Raw genomic sequence first — 21866 nt, forward strand, 5'->3', positions numbered from 1 at the left:
TGCGGTATCTTTTCAAAAATGTCTCTCTGTCCGTCTCTTCAGTTATGGACTATTATTGTTTACGTTATCATTTGATTGGCTTAAGTAATTGCAAGCTATCTTAATGTATGTAAATACTAAAACAGAGTTTATTGTTAGGACAAAACAGATTATTAATGTTCACTGAAACGAAATCTTTGTACTTTGCAGGTATGGTTCAATGGAATTTCAGGAGTTATTTCTTAGTATAAGATCTTTAATGGTCTCTATTTGTGAAAAGAAAGATGAAAAAGACAGCCTTTTGGTTCTTTCCTCTGGGAATTTATCTTCTCCTATTAGTGCAGTTGGAGAAGAGTCTGTTTCTGGACCAAGTAATGAATTTGATCAACATTCTGATGCAGCTTTATCTGGTGATGCATGTTTTGCAATGCATTATGAATCTCCTGGAACTGATTTACTTTGTCACAAGTGTATTATGTACCTAAATAATACTGACATCCACTGTTACCCACATATTGTGGGACTTTTTGTTGGATTCTTCAATAAGTTGTCTTCCTATAATATCAATTTTGAGAACTCTGCTTGCAGTGATACTTCTGAGGTTTCAAACATTTTATCAACTCTTGGGTCACAGAAGTTTGGCTTCTCAAATTATTTCGAATTTGGTTCCTCTGATTCTGCATGCATTCCAGTGGATCATTTTCCATTTGTTACAATTCACAATACTGACTCTCTGCATAATCTAGAGAGTGCACTTATATATGCCATTCCTGAGTGGAGAAAATATTTTACTCTGAGGGACAAAAAAATTAGATGTTCCAAAATTAACATGAGAAGAAGGTCCAGATTTTCCCACATTTCACCCTCAAAGTCCAGACCCAATTCTGGATATCTAAAGGAATCTGGGATTGCGAGTATCTCTAACGTTATTTCTATAGAGCTGCATGTTTGGGGAATACGAGTACATTTTCACGACTCATCATGCATTATTGGAACAATAATGGTACCTACATCTAAATCCTGTCTCTTATTTTGTGAAGAAAGCTTTGATATTTCGTCTTCTTTCGAAGGATTGGTTCTCACATCATCTTGGTGGGGCCGGAATTTCCAAGATTATCTATGGGGTCCCTGCTCAAATTTATCTCCTATTTTGAATGTGCGTGTCAGGAAAGGAAAGAACATATCTTCAACTATTGGGCTGGAAGTAAGTATTAGTGTTCAGCATGTGTACTGCATGTTACCCTCTGAGTATCTCTCCATCATCATTGGTTACTTTTCATTAGCTGAATGGGGTGGTGATTCAAGTGGTAGATCTCCTGTAGTGGAGCAGAGCGATGTATATGTTAAAAATGAAATGAGTATCACAGTAAAGTTTGAGGTCTTGGACTCTACTCTTATTTTTCCAGTGGAGAGTAATGAATACCAATATCTAAAGGTTGAAATGCGGCAGTTATATGGTAGTTTTATTGAGAATTCTGGTTTTGACAACATATTGAAGAGCATCCCTCCTGAATGTTTAGTTCCTGTTCAGAAGCTTGCCAAGAGGAATAATTGTGTAAATGTGTTTGCCCGGGATGTCTACCTATTATTTGTTTTGTGCAAGAATGATATGTATGGATCAGCAACAATTGAACAAAATACTGAGTTTGTGTTAAATACTTTAATTGCCCCCATAAATGCTGATGTTTGGGTTAGAATTCCATATGGTGAGACTAGTTGCAACAGCTCTTCATCGTCCATATGTTGCATGACAAACATCAGCAGTTGTTATATTATTGCTGAAGGTAAACCCTCTTCTTAATTTATCCAACTTTTCCTTGTTATTTACTTTTGAATTATTCATAAGTAGTATTATCCACTTGGACTTACAAATTTTTCTGTCAAAAAACAGAGAGTAATTTTTTGGATGGATGTTTGGCCCTATTGGATGTTATTGATGAGTTCTCCACTGTTGAAGATAAATCAAAATGTTTCCAATCAGATCTTCTGCAATTCCTAGATTTGAAGAGAAGTTTAAAGGCAACTGGTGCCATTTCAACGACTCCGGGTGCTTCAATGATGATATTGACAGAAATAAAATGTCACACTCAGTCTTTGTTGATAAGCTTCTGTCACAAAAAAGAAGATTCTGTTGAACTAATAGCTAAGGGTGATTTCCAATTTATTTGCTCTGCATCCTTGGTAAATGATTCACTGGTTTCGATAGATGTAGGTTTCTCCACCCTTGTGTTATACTCCCCACACGATTCTATGTTAGCAAAATTCAGTTCTGCTCCCTGTTCCACATTAGTACTTGAAATATCTTTTTCTAAATCTTTGGACAGTCAGAATGAAGTCAGCCTCAGTCTTTCGTCTCTTGATGTTTGGCTTCATCTGTGTGAGTGGACTGAGGTTCTTAAATTCCTCAATCATTTGAGTGTAAGTTTGGACAAAAGTGTTTCTACAGATGCAACACCCAAGAGCTTGTCTTTCAATGCAGCTGATTCTGTAAAAATGACAGCAAGATGTGATGCTTCCAATTTCCTTGATTCTGACATTAACTCATCGCAGTTTACATCACAAGAAGCAGAGAATGTTGTTTTAATGATTGTTAAGTCGAACCTCATTTCTATTTCATTTCACATCCCTGTCTGGGTTAGTGAAGAACCTTGCATGGAATTTCAGCTTTCTGAAGGTCTCAAAGTGACACCTTTAAGTGCATCCTCTGATTTGGTTGAAGAGAAAGACGCAAACTTCTTGACAGTGACTTTGAACATGAATGGTTTTGAATTTTTCATGAGTAGCAGAGATTTCCATCTGAAGTCCAACATGGAAAAATTGAGCTGTGTAATAATGACTATTGAGAATGGAAGATATACATCTTCGCCTCTTTGTGATATCTTTCAGGTTCATGTGGAGGCTGTACTGTGCAAGAACCCAACAAACACAACCGAGTCCAGGGTGGAGATTATATGTGATCATTCAGATGTGTGGCTTTCACATCCTGCATTCTATTTATGGGGTGCTATAAAATTCGACATTCCCAAATCTGGCTCTTCCCAGTATTCTGCTTGCGGCATTGCTTTCAAGTTTAATATGAGGAAAGTCTCTATTCTGCTAACAGATGGAAAGGTATCTTCTTAATATAGTTTCTAGTCAACTTGTATGATTTTTTGTGGTTGGGTGGTAGGGGTGAGATGTGGTGCAATATGACATGCATGAGATGATCTTTTAAAAGGCTACAAGATATGGGTGTAATCATATAGCAGTATATATCAAACCATAAAATATAATTATATACATTTGTGACTGTCCTGTGTCCCTATGCATTTTCTAACTCCACATGGTTGGAAGCCAGTTATTTGTTTATCAGTAAACAGCTTCCATGCTCGAATCGTCGGGTGAAGTGTTGGGATTTACTTACCTTAGGGTCTTGTGAGCATTTAGTTTACTCTTGAACTCTCAAGAAAGTTGGTCATGAAAATGATTCTGCAGTCCTTATAAACAAGTGGTTGTAGTTTGATCTTTGCTGGGTTCATTCTTATAATCAAAAGGGTGAAGTCCACAACGGAGTAGTTTAAGCCTGTGCCTGATACATGCTCTATTTTAGGGAAACAGAGATCGAGAGAGAGAGATCTGAATCCTGTTATTGATCAACTGAAACAGTGAATACTTGTGTTTATGTATGATGCTGGTAGCTTGTCTTACAGGCTCTCCTTAGGGATTCCTATTTCTTGCTTCCTACTCTTAAGTGATCTCTTCTTAGACTCTAGCTTATCTATTACTTCAAAAGGGATCTAGTAAAGTGTCATGATCAATCATGAGTTCTTACCAACAATTTAAGAATTTACAAGAGTTGGAAGATGAAGATTTATATTTAGCATATTCCTAAACTTGAGATAAGGATTTAAATTGTGAATTTATCTGTATTTGTTTAGAGCTTATTTAATCAGATCTGTAACCGCATTCTTTTCTCTTTCTTTTGACAAATAAACTCTATATATTGATTCCTTATGTGGTTTTGTTTTAAATCCTATAGTTATGCTAGAGTTTGATATATTCATCTGTTTGCTGTTTTAACCCCTTTCTGTTCTTTGTAGTGGAGCTATAATGGGGCACAGATGGAGATTCTAGTCAGAAACATCCTCTTTCATGTAAAGACAAGCGAAAAACTTATGGAATGTTCAGTTACTGGTGATCTTCAAGTTAATTACAATAATATTGAGAAGGTGTCGTGGGAGCCTTTTATTGAACCTTGGCAGCTTCTATTGACTTTAGTTAGAGAACAAGAAACGAGTACTGTGCTGAGTATGTCTGTTCCAACAGAAATCATTTTCAAGTCTACTACTCAGCTGAACATTAATATCACAGAATCCTTAGTTGAGGTATATCATTTCTTCTTTTTTTTTTTTAAAAAAAAAAAGGTTGAGGCATATCATTTCTTTTCTTTTTTTTTTTTTTTTTTTATGATAAAAAAATAATATCAATAAGATGTGGAAAAGAATGTTACAAGATGGGAGGATAAGAGATCCTTCTAACAAAGGATCATTTAAACTTAATTTCCCAATCTCTCAACATGTCTTAAGAGGGAAATTCCTCTAAAACAGAGAATGAGTTTCACACTAGAGGCCAAATGTTTAATTCTCTCCCATAAAACTTATCTGAAAATCCATCATTAAATGTGCTTAAATTGCACTCAACCCAAATACTCCAAATAGGGGCGTATACTGCACAATGCCACCAAAATTTTGCCTCTTTCCTGCTCCAAAAACCAGCAAACCTAGTCAACAAAAACTGATCTAAGGATGGCAGGCACACCAAACGCTCACTAAAGACAGAAAGAAAAAAGTATTCCACAAAGCATTAGCCATAGAACAGTGCAAAAACAAATGCGATGCTGTTTCTGAATATACTCCACACATCAGGGGAGATAGATTTATGTGGCCTTCAAACTTGATATCATTTGTCTTCCTCTCTATCTTTCCTCTTCTTTCTTTTTTTTCCCCCTTTTTTAGGAATCTATTTTCTGACATGACTATAATTCATCTCTATGGAAAATTGTGAAATTGACTGGATCAGGTGCTTTCTTTTTTGCTCCCAGATGATCATGTTGATCCTGTAGATATATTAGTAGTTAGTGCATAATATTCAGTGTCATAAATTCTTTTGTTACAATAATTCCAATTGTTCTTAAAATGATGTCTCTTTTGAATGACTGAATAAATTGGCGGATTTCAGTCTTGTTAATCTACACTTACTGTTCTGTTTGGTAGTTTTTTGATATGCTAATGTTTATCAATACTTGGTGTGGGATTTGACTGTGTGTAACTTGAGGTTACCACCATGAAGAAGTTACCCTGGAGTTTCAATGGTGAGGTGTGTTTCTTGCAGTGTGTTTCACGCACAACTGAGATGCTCTTGGATGTGCTGGGGCTGGTAGGATTGAATAATTATGATGGCAACAAACTTATCCATTCGCCATATGCTGAGCTCATGTGTACGAGAAGATGTGGTGCTCCCTATGTCCTACAAAACCTAACTTCTGTTCCTCTTCTATATCATGTATATCATGGTCCTTTAAATCCTGATGAACTTTATGATTCCAATGAGAAATATGGAAAATATGTAAACCCAGGTTCCACAATTCCAATATACATGGATGAAAACACTGAAGAGCGGCTTTCACGTTACAGGCCTTCTCATTCTTCTGATAGTCTAAATGATCAGAGGCTAAATGGTTTTGCTCATCATTATATAACTGTGCAGCTTGAAGGAACACCTATGCCATCTAACCCAATGTCAATGGATTTAGTAGGAGTTACATACTTTGAGGTTAATTTCTCCAAGACATACAATGAAAATGACGAGGATGGTAGAATGAGTACAGGGCCTACTTTCATTGTTCCCGTTGTTTTTGACGTTTCAGTGCTGCGCTATAGCAAGTTAATTCGAATATACTCCACTGTATGTACAAAGTGATAATATTAAATTTTTTTCAGAAAAAACTGTGAATTTTCCATATACCTCATTCTGTTTCCTTATATGATATTCACTGACAGGTTGTACTCCAAAATGCAACTTCTATTCCTCTTGAGCTGCGGTTTGATATTCCATTTGGTGTGTCACCGACGGTACATAAGTTTCTCCGTGTACAACTCAATTTTGTTATTGCATATTTTTAGATGTTATATTGCTTCAATGATGTATCATTAAATTACTTCAGATATTAGATCCGATACACCCAGGGAAACAGTTACCACTTCCACTGCACTTGGCTGAAGCTGGTTTTGTAAGGTGGCGGCCTATGGGGAGCTCTTATTTGTGGAGTGAAGCTCACAACCTCTCAAATCTCCTATCAGTGAATAGCAGAGTAGGAAATTTAAAATCATTTGTCTGCTATCCATCTCACCCAAGTAGTCATCCATTTCGTTGCTGCCTATCAGTTAAGAATATCAGCTTGACTTCATCTGGTTGGATGAACAGTAATATCTCTGCAGATGATGAAAAAAAGCGTTATATTCATCACTTGATCCTAAGTGCTCCTTTAATAATTAGCAACTACCTTCCTAAGGAAGTTTTGTTGGTTAGTGAAAGTTCAGGGGTAAATCATACTGTGAGGGTTTCAGAGGTTTGTGATGGTTGTTTCTTTATTTTGTGATAGTCGTTTGGGTGGAGTCTATGGTGAATATAATTATAGTGGCTACGGTGGCTATACATCTTTGACAACACTTAAAAAGTGTTGCTAAAAGGTCATATTTTTTTTTTATATTTTTGCAACAATTTTTATTTTTGTTTTTCAAATTAGAAAGTGTTTTCAAATATTATAAAAACGTCACTTTAATTTTAACAACACTTTTGAAGGGTTACCAAATTTGTATAGTCACTGAAGCCACTATAATGATAGCCATCATAGCATGCACCTAGTTGTTTGTTTCTTTATCTTTGACAGGCTAAAATTTCACAACATTTTGCTGTCTAGGTGGAAACTTCTGTTTATCATATTGATCCCTCTCATGATCTAGGAGTGGAGATCTGCATTGACGGATTTAAACATTCTGATTTCAAGTTTCCTCGTTTAGAAAATTTCTGCACTCTGGCCAAGTTCAGTGAAACTGAAACCAAGTTTTCACTGTCTGAAACCCTGATATTTGAACCAACTAATTCAGACGGTAACTTTTTCTTGTGTAGTTTTTTTTTTCTTTTGTTTAATGTATTGTGAATGCATCTTTATAATTATTTTCTTCGTCTCTCCTATAGGTCATATGTATGTTACAGTGGAGAAGGTGATAGATGTATATTCTGGTAGCAGGGAAGTAATAATATATGTTCCTTTCATCTTATATAACTGCATGGGTTTTCCTATGTGTATAAAAGAAACAACTAGTGGGTCAAATCAGAGGGGATTTGTTATTCCTTCGTATTATGATTTTTGTGAAAACGAAACAATTTCTACAAAAAAGGATGGTCTCTCTCTCCTGTCATCCAGCCATGAGTTACATGCTGAAGTTCCTCTTAACCCAAGGAGTTTTTTGAAGAATCATACCATCTCATGCAGAGAGGATGTTACTGCAAACACTCCGAGCTTCCCAGGTAGTTCCTTATTATTCTCTGGTAACTACCATGGAAGTTTAGGAAGACAACGAAGGAAAAGTGGTTCTACAAATGGGATTTCATCTTTAGGAAGATCGAAGAATACAGCCATCTCCATTATCCAGTCAACTTGGAAGGATTTTGGTTCCGGTAATCAGGAGCATGGAAAGGTTGGGCCATGTATGTATTCTCCTGCCGCTAATTCTGCTATAAATGAGATTTTGGTTAAATTAAGTAGATATTTCCCTGGAGATGCTAGCGAACAGTTGCCATTTTCTTTGTGGTCAAGTCCATTTTCTCTGCTACCACCAAGTGGTTCAAGTACGATTCTTGTTCCTCAGTTAGCGTCAAATTCTGCATTCATTGTAGCTGTGACTTCTAACACAATTGGTGAACAATATACTGGGAGGACAAATGCAATCACTTTCCAGCCTAGGTAACATACTTTGTGGATATTGTGATTGTTAAAGTCTATCATTGGAGCTTAAGCTTAAGCTTTTTTAAGATGGTTGGTCCAGTGGCATAAGAGTTAAGCCTGCTTGACGAAGTGGTTAGGAGTTTTATACTTATTAATCTATAATACTCTTAATTAAACTTCAATTATGTTAGCCATATTGACTCATTTTGTTCCCTATTTAATTTGAAATGGTGTTGGTAGATGAGGATGTACATATAGTGTCAGCCTATCTCGTTATTGAATAGTTTTTAATCTGCAGATTTGTAATCAGCAATGCATGCAGCAAGGAAATATCTTACAAACAGAAGGGAACTGATGTAATTTTTTATTTAGGAATAGGGGAACATGCTCATCTTCATTGGACAGATATGACTAGGTATGTGTCTTGGTCAATTTGAATTTTGTCTCTGTTGGAAATTGCTAGTTGGAAGACTTGTATATTTCTGCATGAGTGGTGATATTTACCTATACATAAAATGATAAGGTACTAGCGAGGTCTTGTGAAAGGCTCATGAATTTGATGCATTAGTTATATTGGCAACTGATTTTTTGTCCAACTCATTACATGAATAGATACACATACCTGATTAGCCAGCTATTGATTGGTACATTTCTATACTAAATTTTATGGAACACTTTGTTTTGCAACCGTAGATCAGTTTTTCCTGACTTTTATTGCTGGTGTTGGGAGAACGAATGAAGCCAGATCTTTGTGGCATTGTTACATATATGCCACTGTTTCAAGTATTTTTTTAGAATAAACTTTTGGACAAGTTTGGTTTGTAGGAATAGGATTAGATTTAGTTATATTTGGTATAAACCTCATAATCTTTTTAGAGGAATATAGTTGAGAGATTGGGAAGCTGTGGTCTAGCCTTATCGTTGATATTTATTAAGTTTGCTCCTGTTAGAAGGATTTCTTGTCGGTCCATCTTCTTGACTTCTTCCTTCACTCTCTCTAACTTCTTGTTCAGAAAATCTAGGGCCTCTATGATGCCTGTAATTTTTGTTTTGAAAAGTCTTTAGCTAGTTTCTCTATTTGAATATTCCATTTGCAGTTAGTGGAATCAGCATGCAATCGAAAATGCTTCCATTACTAAATATTCAATTTATGTGATTCATTCATTCTCTTGCACTGTTTTCCTTCCTGTTTTCTTTTCTTCCTGTTTATTTTTTAGTTTTATCTCATTATTCCACTTATGTAAACTAGTCATATTCTAATATATGCTACAGGGAGCTGCTTGTCTCAATTTGTTACAATGAATCAGGATGGCAGTGGTCTGGAAGCTTTTTGCCAGATCATCTAGGTGATACACAACTGAAAATGAGGAACATTGTTTTTGGCACTTCAGACATGATTCGAGTTGAGGTGCAGAATGCTGACATATCAATGGGGGATGAAAAAATAATTGGAAGCATTAAGGGAAACTCAGGCACCAACTTGATTCTTTTGTCGGATGATGATACAGGGTATATGCCATACAGAATTGATAATTTCTCCAAGGAGGTTGGTCTCTATTCTCTGTTTCATTATTACACCATGTGGAATTTAAATAATTTGGAATCTGAAGGTTACTGCTATTAAAATCTGATTTTGGATTGTTTTCCCTCTTTGTTATGCATGTCAATATGCATTCTCTGATTTCTTTATCGTTTCATGTGAATGCCTACTATTGTTATGATTTAATGCTTTTTTTGACTGTCATTTCATGGTTCTTGCTTGTGAATTAAGTCTTTTAATCATTCTGTATGGTTCAATTTAATGGTTCCTTGGATAGACAGATTAAAGCCATTTCAGGGAACAGTAGCTCTGTAAGATATGAAATACTTATTGTCTTTATACAGTTAATGTTCAATAAGTAATACCTAGGTTAATATTGGACGATTAATACATATTCAGGAATGGACGAGTCTTGGTAATCTCATAAGAAAGAACATCAGTTTGGCAACAAAATTGCTATGGCTTTTACCTTTAGAGCCCCATTCTTTATGGCATCAGGTATATGGCATGAACGGAAATGGATGGGATGCAAATCCTGCTAGTGATTATGCTACCTTAAACCCTTTCCTTTCTCTAAAAGTAAGGATAGTTCTCATTTTCTCTTGTTGGAAGATAATTGAAAAGGTGTTTCTCCTTTTTATATGTCATTTTCCTGTCTTTATTGCCTATTCTGTTTACATAACTCTCCTATAAGAATTTTTACAGGCTTCCTATTCTTGGAACATCCACTTTTTTCAGAACCTTAGTGATAGAGAGTCCTCTGAGTTAGGCAATGTTTTGGGCTGCTTGATAATGCTACTGTCTTCTAACCCTGATAAAAGTTATGGTTGCTTGATACATCTATGTGCATATATGCAACTATCTGGAGTATTTGCCTAGAATGCAACTTATGCTCTTTTAATGATAGATTTTCAGGGGAAGTTGTTGTATGAAATAGAATAGGTACCAAGCCTTATATGGTGTAAACTTCCTGGGCACTTCAGAGAACTTTCCCTCTCAGACATGTTGAGAGATTGGAAGGCCACGGATCATTAATGTTTTTTTTTTTTTGTAGTATTTTAGTCTGCTGGAGATATATTTTCGTTGGCTTCTTTGTACCTTTTCTTCCAATCTTAATGAAATTTGATTTTTTATCAAAATGGTAAAAAATAAATAAATACAACAACAACAACAACAACAACAAAGCCTTGTCTTACTAGGTGGAGTCGGCTACATGGATCAAACGACGTCATTGAACTCTATCAGTCTATCATGCATCATGTCTATAGAGAGACCGTTTACATGTAGAGAGAGTTTGACCACTTTATGGATCGTCTTTCTAGGTCTTCCTCTGCCTTTTACCCATTGTCCATCTTCCATCTCATCCACCCTCCTGATTGGGTGCTTTGTCGGTCTTCTTCTCACATGTCCAAACCACCTGAGACGCGATTCTACCATCTTTTTCACAATAGGTGCTACTCCAACTCTCTCTCTTATATCTTCGTTTCTTATTCTATCTAATCGCATATGATCACTCATCCATCTCAACATCTTCATCTCTGCAACACTTAATTTATGTTCGTGTTCTCCTTTGGTCGCCCAACACTCTGTACCATAAAGCATAGCCAGTCTGATAGCAGTGCAATAACCTTTAAGTTTTAAATGAACCTTTTTGTCACATATAAAACCAGACGCACTCTGCTATTTTGACCAACCTGCTTGGATCCTATAATTTGCATCCTGCTCAATCTCTCCATTATCCTGTATGATGCACCCAAGATACTTAAAACTTTTAACTTTTCGTAAGATGTTTTAAATAAATAAATATCCAGGTTTTGTAAAATTTTTTCCAATATGCAAAACCAACTGAAAAGTAATTCCATTTATTTCACAGAAACAGCACTTATAATTCCTTTATAATTGGTGCTTTATTAATTCTGATTTGTGCTAGCTTTTCTTACTTCCTGCAGTTATTAAAGACAAGCACTAAATATGCGTGAGCTGCTTTATTGTAATGGTTGTTGAAATTTACTATTTTCTTTCTTGGCTATGTTATAGAGATTGCGAATATATCAGCAGAAATGTGAAATGTTTGACACAGTCATTCACTCATACAGTTCTTACCCTTACACTTGGGATGAACCCTGCTATCCTCATCGTCTTACAGTCGAGGTAACGCTTTTCTCATTTCAATTTAGAAAGGTTTATGGAAACTTCCAATTACTTTACTTAGGGATGATTGCTTTAAAAACGGAAGGTACCTGGAGAGCGAGTTTTGGGATCATATGCCCTTGATGATGTAAAAGAATATAGGCCTGTATGTTTGCCGCCAACCTCCGAGGTAAACCATTTTACCCTTCTACATTATGTTCCTATTGTACAACTTCGTCAATTGTTACAAACTTTGAGCAGCTAAATTTTTTAGCAATGAGGTTTGGTATTTGCTTTCTAGTTAAAGGATCTTAACCTTTTGTGTTGAGTTCTCTTCTCCTCTCATGTTCTTTTGTCATTATTTTCCAACGCTGTTTGAGTGTGCCATCAGCAATTTGGACTTGATTTATTTTGACAGTGAGCAGTTTTGAACCATCGTAATATCTCTAGTTTTGGTTTTGTGCTTGTGGGTACTCTATGAAGTAATTTACTTGTTACAAAAATTGATGCATAGATATGGGGGAGTCAGAGAGATTTACATATGATTTCTATTTATTGTGATGGGTATCCGATAGTCTGCAAAGGAAGGTTTAGTGGAAGGTTTCATCTGTATTCCATCTGAAGCTGTATCTTGTTACCCTAGTCCTTAATGCAATTATTAAAAATAAAAATAAAATAAAATAAATAGTTAAGTTCCGTCTCACAATGCATTGCTTTTTGCAAATGACAGTTTATCTCATGCATAATATTAGTTGAAGTCTAGAGAATTTATCAATAAAAGAGTCATTTATCCAAGTCTAATTTCTAAAGTAGCTTATTTACATGTTTATTGAAGAAACCAGAAAGGACTTTCTTTTTATCAGTGCATGCAGAGGGAGCAACAAAGGTAATTCGATGGTGGTTTTGATTTCAAATAATTTCGAACTCAGCGCTTCCTCTCGATGACGATGTGTAATATTTGCAGGTCCTCAGTATTCTCGATTCAAATTATCATATTTTTAATGATGTTAAAAAATCAGATATCCGACAAACTGCAGATAAAAGGTTATATGATCACAAACAAGTTAAGCTGTCAGAGTACAAGGAAAAAATATCAATTTTTATTCCGTGTATTGGAATATCTTTGATTAATTCATACTCACAGGTGTGCATGCTATAAACTTTCATTTAGTATCCGGTTTCTATTCAACCTCTCATAATAGTACTGTTATTTCTGTAGGAATTGCTTTTTGGCTGTATTAAGGATATACAAATTGAGCTACTGCAGAGTTTGGATCGTCAAAGCCTTTCCTTGCAGATAGCCTTCTTACAAATTGACAACCAGTTGCGCTCCACTCCATATCCTGTTATGTTGTCATTTGATAGTGGATACAAGTCCTGTGCTGCTGACAACGTGAAATATAGGGATGATGTTGGGGGGAAAAGAATTGAAAAGTTAAATCAGATTTCTATTCCCGTGTTTAGCCTAGAAATATCGAAGTGGAGGAAGAAAGACATTTCGTTTATTTCATTTGAATACATAAAATTGAGGTTACTATCTCCCAAGTTTGATGTTTTTTTTTTTTTTTCAGTTTATATTACTGGTACCTCTTGGTGTTAATATACTTTCAGTCTAATAATCATAATGTGCTGTGTACTTGCAGGATGGCAGATTTCCGTCTTGAGATTGAACAAGAAGTCATATTAAGCTTGTTTGAGTTCTTCACAAATATCACTTGTGGGATGCAATGTGGAATCATGGCATCTTCAGATCACTATGAGGGAGCATCACTAAAGGATTCCTCCTTTGTTCAGACTGAGAAATTGAGATTAACTACTGACCAATGTCCTCCAAGAATTGATTCCTTTTTCAATGGAAAATCAAAAAAAAATGTGGCATTGCCTTCCATCACTCCAATTGGGGCCCCTTGGCAGGATATTTATCTTTTGGCAAGAACCCAGAAGAAAGTTTATATTGAAATTCTTGAATTGGCACCAATCAAAATGACTTTGAGGTAAAATGTACATTGCCATGTTTATTCTAACAGTATTTTTCTGTTCTTTTGTTCATTACTTACATATTGACTTGGTATAAATAATATGTTTGTAGTTTTTCTAGTGCCCCATGGATGCTTCACAATCGGATCCTGACATCCAAGGAATTTCTTATCCATGTAAGTAACATTTTTTGAAATTATCCTTTTCTATCCAAAACTAATTCTATTGTGATACTGGTGACTGCTGGCTCCATAGCAAGAGCATGAATGAAATTGAATAAGAGTTAAATTTCTAGTTCAACATAAATCTTGTGTGAATGGTCATGTTATGAGAGGTCTTTCATTTGCCTCTTCTCTATAGCTTTATCTTTTGGAGAAAATGGTTCTTGCCAGTTGCCATTCACATTGTCATTCTCTGCATGTATAACATCTTTTAATTGTTAAGCTTAAGTTTCAGAGTGTTAGGAGTTCACTATTTTTTACCTGGCCTCTATTATTTTTCCGTTCTCTCTTTTATTTAGGCAGACTTCGAGTCCTTGTAAAATATTCTCCTCATCATTAAGGTTTCAATTTCAAGGATTCTATACCCATTAGTGAGCATTTGGTCTGTGAAAATATACACTTTTCACATATGGAAATATAAAGTTCAGACTCATGACGAAACCAAGGAAATTCTACACCAAGAAGCCTGCTACTGAATTTTGGGGGAAAAAATGATAATTCTATTTTACATATGTAACTTCTCCGCAAGAATTGTCTCCTAAGTTTCCAAATTTTTATGAGTGGTTATGTTATGTGCCTGGAGGTGATTAGTGTGAGAGGTAGAATAAAAGTGGACAAATGAGTGAAGGAGTGTACATTTTATAAGTGTGGTGCACACGGTGTAGTTAGTGGCCAAGGGTGCAGTGGCGCCTCAGGAATTTTAAGGGATTCTGAGTGTGACAGTACACCAATTCTAAGAATAGATTTTCATAAGGTTTTTCTTATCAACATGGTTTTTTCTAGATATCTTTGATTAATTTTATGATGATACTAAGGTTCCTCACATTTTCTTCTACATTAGATAGTATTTTCTAACAGATTATGATTAATTTCAGCGAGGTCTAATGGCTCTTGCTGATGTTGAGGGGGCTCAAATTTATTTGAAGGATTTAAGTATTGCTCACCACATGGCCAGTTGGGAATCTATTCAGGAGATTCTAATTAGGCATTACAACCGCCAACTACTTCATGAGATCTACAAGGTAAAATGTTAATTGAATTAATTCATATAGCAAACTGCTTATGGTTTCTTCCTTCTGCAGGTTATAAATATAAAGTATTATTGATTAACAATACCATGAATGTTCTTTTATTAAGTTTGTAATTTCCATTGTAGTATATTGCATTTCTTTATGCAACGTTGTGTCACATGTTCAACAGCCTTTCACCCTTTCCTGCTTTCTAAATTTGCAGGTGTTTGGTTCTGCTGGTGTCATTGGTAATCCCTTGGGTTTTGTGAGAAGCATGGGTCTTGGCATTAGAGATTTCTTATCAGTGCCTGCAAAGAGCATTATGCAGGTAAAAGTTTAAATTCTGCTTCCTTACTTGTTTTCAATTATCTTAGATACTCAATTAACTAATGGATTTAGCACTATTGGTATAACCTTCAGAGTCCCACCGGACTTGTTACGGGCATGGCCCAGGGCACCTCTAGTCTTTTAAGCAACACAGTGTATGCCATCAGTGATGCGGCTTCCCAATTCAGTAAAGCTGCACGCAAGGTATTTCTTGCTTTGCTGCAATGATGATTCGATTTACTTTGTTTTTTTAACCATAGGGAACCTTTTACTTCCAGGGTATTGTTGCATTTACATATGACGACCAAGCAGTTTCACGTATGGAAAAACACCAGGCAACTGTAACCTCAGATAGCAAAGGCGTAATTAATGAAGTCTTAGAGGTTGGTTAATGATTTCATCATTTTCGTGTTATAGCATTCAATAAGAATATTGTGTTGCATGTTGTCCAAAGAGAAACCTTCAGCAGATGGATATGTTTCTTAAGCTTTTTCCCTTCAGGGGACAGGAATTTTTGCAGCTCCCCTTCCTACTACTAATGAGCCCTGCTTGATTACTTCTGCTCACACTTGACTTGATGGGTGCCATTGATCTTTGAATGTGTAGGATATAGGTTAGCATGGCAATTAACATGATTAGCATAATAGCATCTACATTGAAATTTACCTATGCAATTTAGTTGGATTTTCTTTTATGCCACTATTGGTTCTTCTTGATCTTTGTGTTAGCATAATTTTTTTATTGTGTAAATGCAAGTTGTCCTTAACTTTATTGTTTACAGGGGTTGACTGGTCTTCTCCAGTCACCTGTAAGAGGAGCTGAGAAGCATGGTCTCCCCGGTGTCCTCTCAGGTAAATCGAATTGAATTTTAGAGCAACTTGAAGAATGCCCTGTGATAATTTTTTCGTGAGATATGATATTACTTTTCTCCGGACTACTGACTACTTTTCTGTTTCAAATTTATTTACTGCAGGAGTTGCTTTAGGAATTACAGGACTAGTAGCAAAACCTGCTGCTAGTATACTCGAAGTTACCGGCAAAACTGCACTCAGTATTCGAAACCGCAGTAAGCCCAATCAATTGAGATCCCAATGCTTTAGGATCCGTCTTCCAAGGCCTCTGAGCCATGAACGTCCATTAAAACCTTATTCATGGGAAGAAGCTGTTGGGATATCCGTCCTTCTGGAGGCTGAGGATGGTCTAAAATTCAAAGACGAGAAGTTAGTGGCTTGCAAAGCCCTCAAAGAATCTGGTAAGTTTGTCGTCTTAACAGAGAGATTTGTATTGATTGTTTTCAGTCCTTGGTTAGTAACATTGAGCAAGCCTGAGTTCCCCGGCATCCCTGCTGATCTCGAGTGGATAATTGAATGGGAGATTGGATTGGAAAACATAGTATATGCTGACGCCGCTCAAGCGGTTGTACACATAGTTAGTAGCAGACCAGATTCCCTATTGAGACAAAATCACCATTCTCCTAAGCGAAGCAGCAGTAGAACCAGAGCTGTGCACTGGAACCATAATCCAACTCATCTTCCACTCCCCCAGACGAACTTGGAGCTATCATCTGAGGAAGATGCAACCAACTTGTTACAGCTTTTGTTGTCTGCCATTGAAGAATGGAAAGGCAAAGCTTCACACTGCGGGCGCATCCTGCATCGGGCTAATCTCAGGTATGTTACTTTCTACTGGAAGTTTGAGTAGTTGCACGATGTACAATGTCTATCTCATAGAGGGTTCATATAGTTCTGGATAACCGGGTCTCATCTCATGTTTTGCCAAGTTTAAAAAAAAGAAAAAAGAATACACATTAATCTCCTCATTTGCATTTCTATGGGCCTAATTTTCTTGCACACATCATAGATGCATCTCTGAAAAAATTTTGCTGTTGTCTTTCGGGAGATAACACACTCAGTATCACATTGTCCATGTATTCAATTAATTGTTATGGCACCCTCCATAAACTCGTATTCTGTCCAGGACCAAAAATGAAGCAAACGTGAAAGAGGGGATGTGATTCTTCTATATTTGGGAGAGCAATTCAACCACACTGAGCAGAGATTTTGCTGAATTTTCTCTACTTGTAATTATTCTTGTACATTATATGTTTATATTTTGTTTATGTCCTTGCTCCCCATTTGTTCTTGAGAGTAAATATTTCCCATAGTTGTATAGAATAGTGGTTATTATTTTGTTTTTATAATCCTTGTAATTATTGGGTGTTTCATTTGCTTGTGTTTGTCCCATTTTTGGAAGTATAGTCATGGATGTACAAGGTGTGATAGATCATATATAGGAAGATTTTATTTAAGGCTTAATTAACTCCATGCATTTAGCGTGAAACATAACTTGTTGACTTGGATTATTTTTACTAATTATGTGCAACAATTTGTTTAAAACTTGCTTCGATCACATAAAATGAAATTCCAAGTTGGAACACTAAACTATTAAACTCAACGTTCAATGGTTATGTTTTACGTATTTTGTTTGTTTGGAGATTCATTTAATTGGGAATAATAAAAGAAATGAAAGGAAAATCGATCATCTCGTTTTGGTGCTAAGTTCCCGAGGATCGGTTTCGAATTGATTCCTACGTCTTGAGCATATATGCTTCAAAATTTGACGGTAAACTTAATCAGTAAAATGCTGTATTTTTGTGATTCGTAATACGTTACCATTGGATTTATCTGCTGTTAAATTTGATGGTAACAAGTCTTAAAATTCAAAGTGTGAACCTTCTCTCTTTTCATTTCAAAATCTCCTCTCTCTCAACTCTATTCTCCCACTCTCTCTAACCCTCTTCTTTCTGCGCTGCTGTGTTAGTGCTGTTGCCGTTGGCGCCTCTTAAACAGATGTCAGTCCATTATGAAATGATACTCCTATTATATATATTTTGAAAACTCTAAATTCTAATTCTACGACAGCAGAGGAATAAAATACTAGAATTTAAGATTTTTAAAATTAATATGTATAATAGAATTATTTTAGTCATTTTCTATAATAAGGGTATTATAGTTATTTTATATAAAAAATATTAATTTAGACCAATTCATGATTTGATTCACTACTTTTCAGTCAAATTAATTTGTCTGGCTTATTGTATATTTGTATTAGATTAGAAGCAACAATAACTAATTTAAGTTCGTCTAATCATTAATTTATTAGTTTGTTTAAGTAAATATTAAGAGTTCAAATCTTATTTTGTATATACAATAATTTATTAAATCGACATACTTTAAAATTTAAAGAATTCATCTTTAACTTGTCGAATTGAAAAATATGAGAAAGTTCAGGGGATCAGCAGTTTATTAAAATTTGGCCAGCATTTAACCAGCAAAAAGAAATTAAGCAATCCTACACTATTAGATGTAATCTCACACCATTAAAAACACTAATAATGGCTAATTGATGGCTAGAAATTACAAAACTTGCTGATCCCCTAACACTCCTAAAAAAATATTGTGAAAAATAAAAAAAATTAAAGATAATAGTACAAACTTCAGCAATTAAATATTTGTTTAAGTATCTTCACAAGGATAATGACAAAGTGACATTTGCATTTTATCAAAACAATGGATCTCAGATAGATGAAATACGTAATTATTATGATTGTAGATATATATTAGCATGTGAAGCTTCATGGAAATTGTTTGGTTATCCTATTCAAATGAATGAACCAGCAATAATAAGATTGTCATTTCATCTTCTTGATGATATGTCAATTGTCTACAAAGATACTGATACAATTCAGTTGGTTGTTGAGACTTCTTTTTTCAAGAAATCTATGTTGATTGGATGGTTCAAAGCAAATGAAGACCATAATGATGCAAGAAATTTGACTTATTCTGAGTTTCCAACAAAATTTGTTTGGAATAGAGAGCATCATATGTGGACTTATAGAAAGCAAAACTATGCCATAGGAAGGATATCTCATATACCACCAATAAATAAAGAAGATTACTATCTAAGGCTACTTTTGAACATTCAAAAAGGATGCACGAATTTTAGTGATCTAAGAATAGTTGATGATGTGGTTTATAACTCCTTCAAAAATGCATGTTATGCACTAGGACTATTGCAGGATGACAGAGAATTCATTGATGCAATCTCTGAAGCAGGAACATGGCACTCTACGACTTTTTTAAGGAAATTTTTTGTTGTTTTATCAACATCAAATAACATGAGTAGACCAGAGTTTGTTTAGCAAAAGACTTGGAACTTTCTCTCTGATGACGTACTATATGAACAAAGAAGATTACTGCAAATGGAAGGTAACTATAGTCTATCATAATTTTTTTTTCTTTGGTAGAATTCAATTTAGCCTATAATTATAACAAAAATATTGGATAAGGAATTTTAAGAGTGATTTTCTAGAACAAAATACCTTTCTTGGGAGTAAAATTATCATACATATAGCAAAATTGTTTATTGGTGTTCACTTTAACTCATAGTTGTCAGAACCGAATCGGTAATCGAATCGGTCAAACTACTAGTTTATTGGTTTATTAGTTCAACCGATAAATTACTGGCTGAGCTGATAGAACTAGTCTCACGTAAATAAAAAAAAGATAAAATATAAAATAATCAAAGAAATTAAAATTTGAAATACATATCTTTACTAATATAAAAAGAACTAATATAAAATTAAACATAAAATTTGTTAGTACTACTACAAGTATCTTAATTCGACACAATAAGAATAACCATTATATTAGTACATCACCTAATTAACTCACAAAGCTTATATCTGACTATAATATCAGTAGATTTTAAGTTTTAACACTAGCATTAAAAGTCAAAACAGATAACCTTAATCACAATACTAACATTGAAATAGATCAAGCAGATTAATAATTTTTTAGTGAAATCTATATTTATATTAATAATGGTACATAATTAAATATAATTAATTCAAAAAATAGAGAATACAAAATTAAATTAAATTAGATATCTATAAAATTACTTTGGAAGTGCACCCATAGGAAAGGATTGTCGGGAAAGTTTCATTAAGTTGACCTGGATTAGGCGATATAAAAATAATGTAGATTTGACTGATGTTGTTGCTATACAAAGGTATGTAAAAGCTTATATTATGATGTTGTTTGGCACGACATTGTTCTGTGACAAATCTGGCACCAGATCCATTGAAAATTTCTCCCGTTGTTCTGCGATTTTCACTAGGTAAGGGAATTTAGCTGGGGTTTGCCATGTCTTACCCATATGTATCGATCACTGTGTCAAGCATCACGTTTAGATTGTAAGGACATAGATGGTCCAGTGCTTCTTCTCCTCCAAATATGGGCTTGGAAGCAGATGCCTTTACTAGCTCCAATTCCTCAAACTCCACGGTTTTCACTAGTTTGCCGGTATGTGTTACTTTGTAATGTGGTGCATAGTTTCTTAAATTCATGATTTTTATTTGACTTAATTGATTTCGCATAATAACTTAGTTACTTGGAGCATTGAAATGTGTTTTGACAGGTGGGTTGATTGGACATCTCGATCGAATGATTATAGAAATTAGACAACACGACGGTTTAGGGAGTTATTGGACTCGGTGGATGATGCTGTTAGGGTATAGATTCATATATTAATTTATTTGTCATTTCATCTTCGTTTACAATCCTTAGTATCTGTTGAGATAAAATGTAGTTTTTTCCATATTGATGCAGTTTGTGTGGGATTTATACAATCAAGACAGGCTTTCTCCCTACCTGGTGCCGACCAATATCCGTCACGATGGATTACGTTGGAATGCAACGATTCCTTTGATCTCATTTGAGTGCATAGAGTGGCCTCCAACTGATAGGGTGACAAGACAGTTTTGGTATGCAACAAGGCATTCTGAGTGTCGCAAGGGATCTTGGCGGTGCACATAACAATGTGTTGATCGGACCGAAAAAAATTGAATTGGATTGTAGCACACAATAAGTGGATATCAATATGATAGGACCGAATTGAACGCCAACTTACGGATCTTAATCCAGTCATTACTTATCATGCGTATGAGTTTTATATGAGTTGGTATAGATGTCAATTTTCAAATCACTTGCTGTTGGCCGTAGTCAATGCTCCTGGTGAACAACTAGTGCCGCCACAGCCACAATCACAAGCACATCCACAAGAACAAGTTCATCAAGGTCCTGGGATGTCGTCTTCTAACCAAGTGGGCCAACAACAGTGGTTTATCCATGAAGAGGATCAAGCCACCATGAACCAAATTTAGAGGTTTCTTGATGATACAGATCAATCACAGTGGGGCAATTATCTAGATCAAAGTCAAATCTTCCAACTTGAAGACGATAGGCCATTTGATGTGGTGTCTGGCCGTATGTCCTTAGATTTGAGACTTCACATGCCATTGATGTATGGGCATTCTGGGGATCCATCTAGGTGGTTCATTTCTCCTTTGACTCAAGAAGGAGTAAGCTCGGTCGAGGCGTTAAATTTGTTGATCCTGCAGTTCCTAGTGGGATCATACCTCGTTTTGATCTTAACATAGTTGCAGTAACAATTCAGGCGGAGGACGAGGAGCCGGAGGTAGGTTGTGGAAAAAGGTCAGGTAGCCTGCCAGAGGCTTGCAGCCTGACCTGTTATAAAATAGGCACAGACTCAGACTCTTGTAAAAGCCTTAATATGATAATAGGCCAGGACCAGGCCCACTAATTAGTCTTATTGACCTGTTAGGTATGCCTAGG

The 21866-nt window shown here is 35.5% G+C and overlaps 1 protein-coding gene across 1 annotated transcript in view; it reads left to right on the forward strand.

Moving 5' to 3' along the window:
• Positions 1-17495, forward strand: part of LOC107644837 — a gene marked incomplete in the record, with an annotated part of 33265 nt that extends 15770 nt beyond the window's left edge. The window contains 25 exon segments of the mRNA XM_021103233.1: positions 126-1763; positions 1871-3090; positions 4059-4343; positions 5350-5922; positions 6018-6089; positions 6182-6586; positions 6938-7127; positions 7216-7984; positions 8265-8381; positions 9239-9512; positions 9906-10085; positions 11544-11657; positions 11743-11826; positions 12472-12522; positions 12601-12780; positions 12856-13166; positions 13280-13630; positions 13726-13789; positions 14710-14856; positions 15068-15172; positions 15265-15375; positions 15450-15554; positions 15953-16022; positions 16145-16841; positions 17149-17495. Of these exon segments, the coding sequence (XP_020958892.1) occupies positions 126-1763; positions 1871-3090; positions 4059-4343; positions 5350-5922; positions 6018-6089; positions 6182-6586; positions 6938-7127; positions 7216-7984; positions 8265-8381; positions 9239-9512; positions 9906-10085; positions 11544-11657; positions 11743-11826; positions 12472-12522; positions 12601-12780; positions 12856-13166; positions 13280-13630; positions 13726-13789; positions 14710-14856; positions 15068-15172; positions 15265-15375; positions 15450-15554; positions 15953-16022; positions 16145-16841; positions 17149-17185 (8150 nt within the window).

Source organism: Arachis ipaensis, chromosome B05 (genome assembly GCF_000816755.2).
Source record: "Arachis ipaensis cultivar K30076 chromosome B05, Araip1.1, whole genome shotgun sequence".
NCBI lineage: Eukaryota > Viridiplantae > Streptophyta > Magnoliopsida > Fabales > Fabaceae > Arachis > Arachis ipaensis.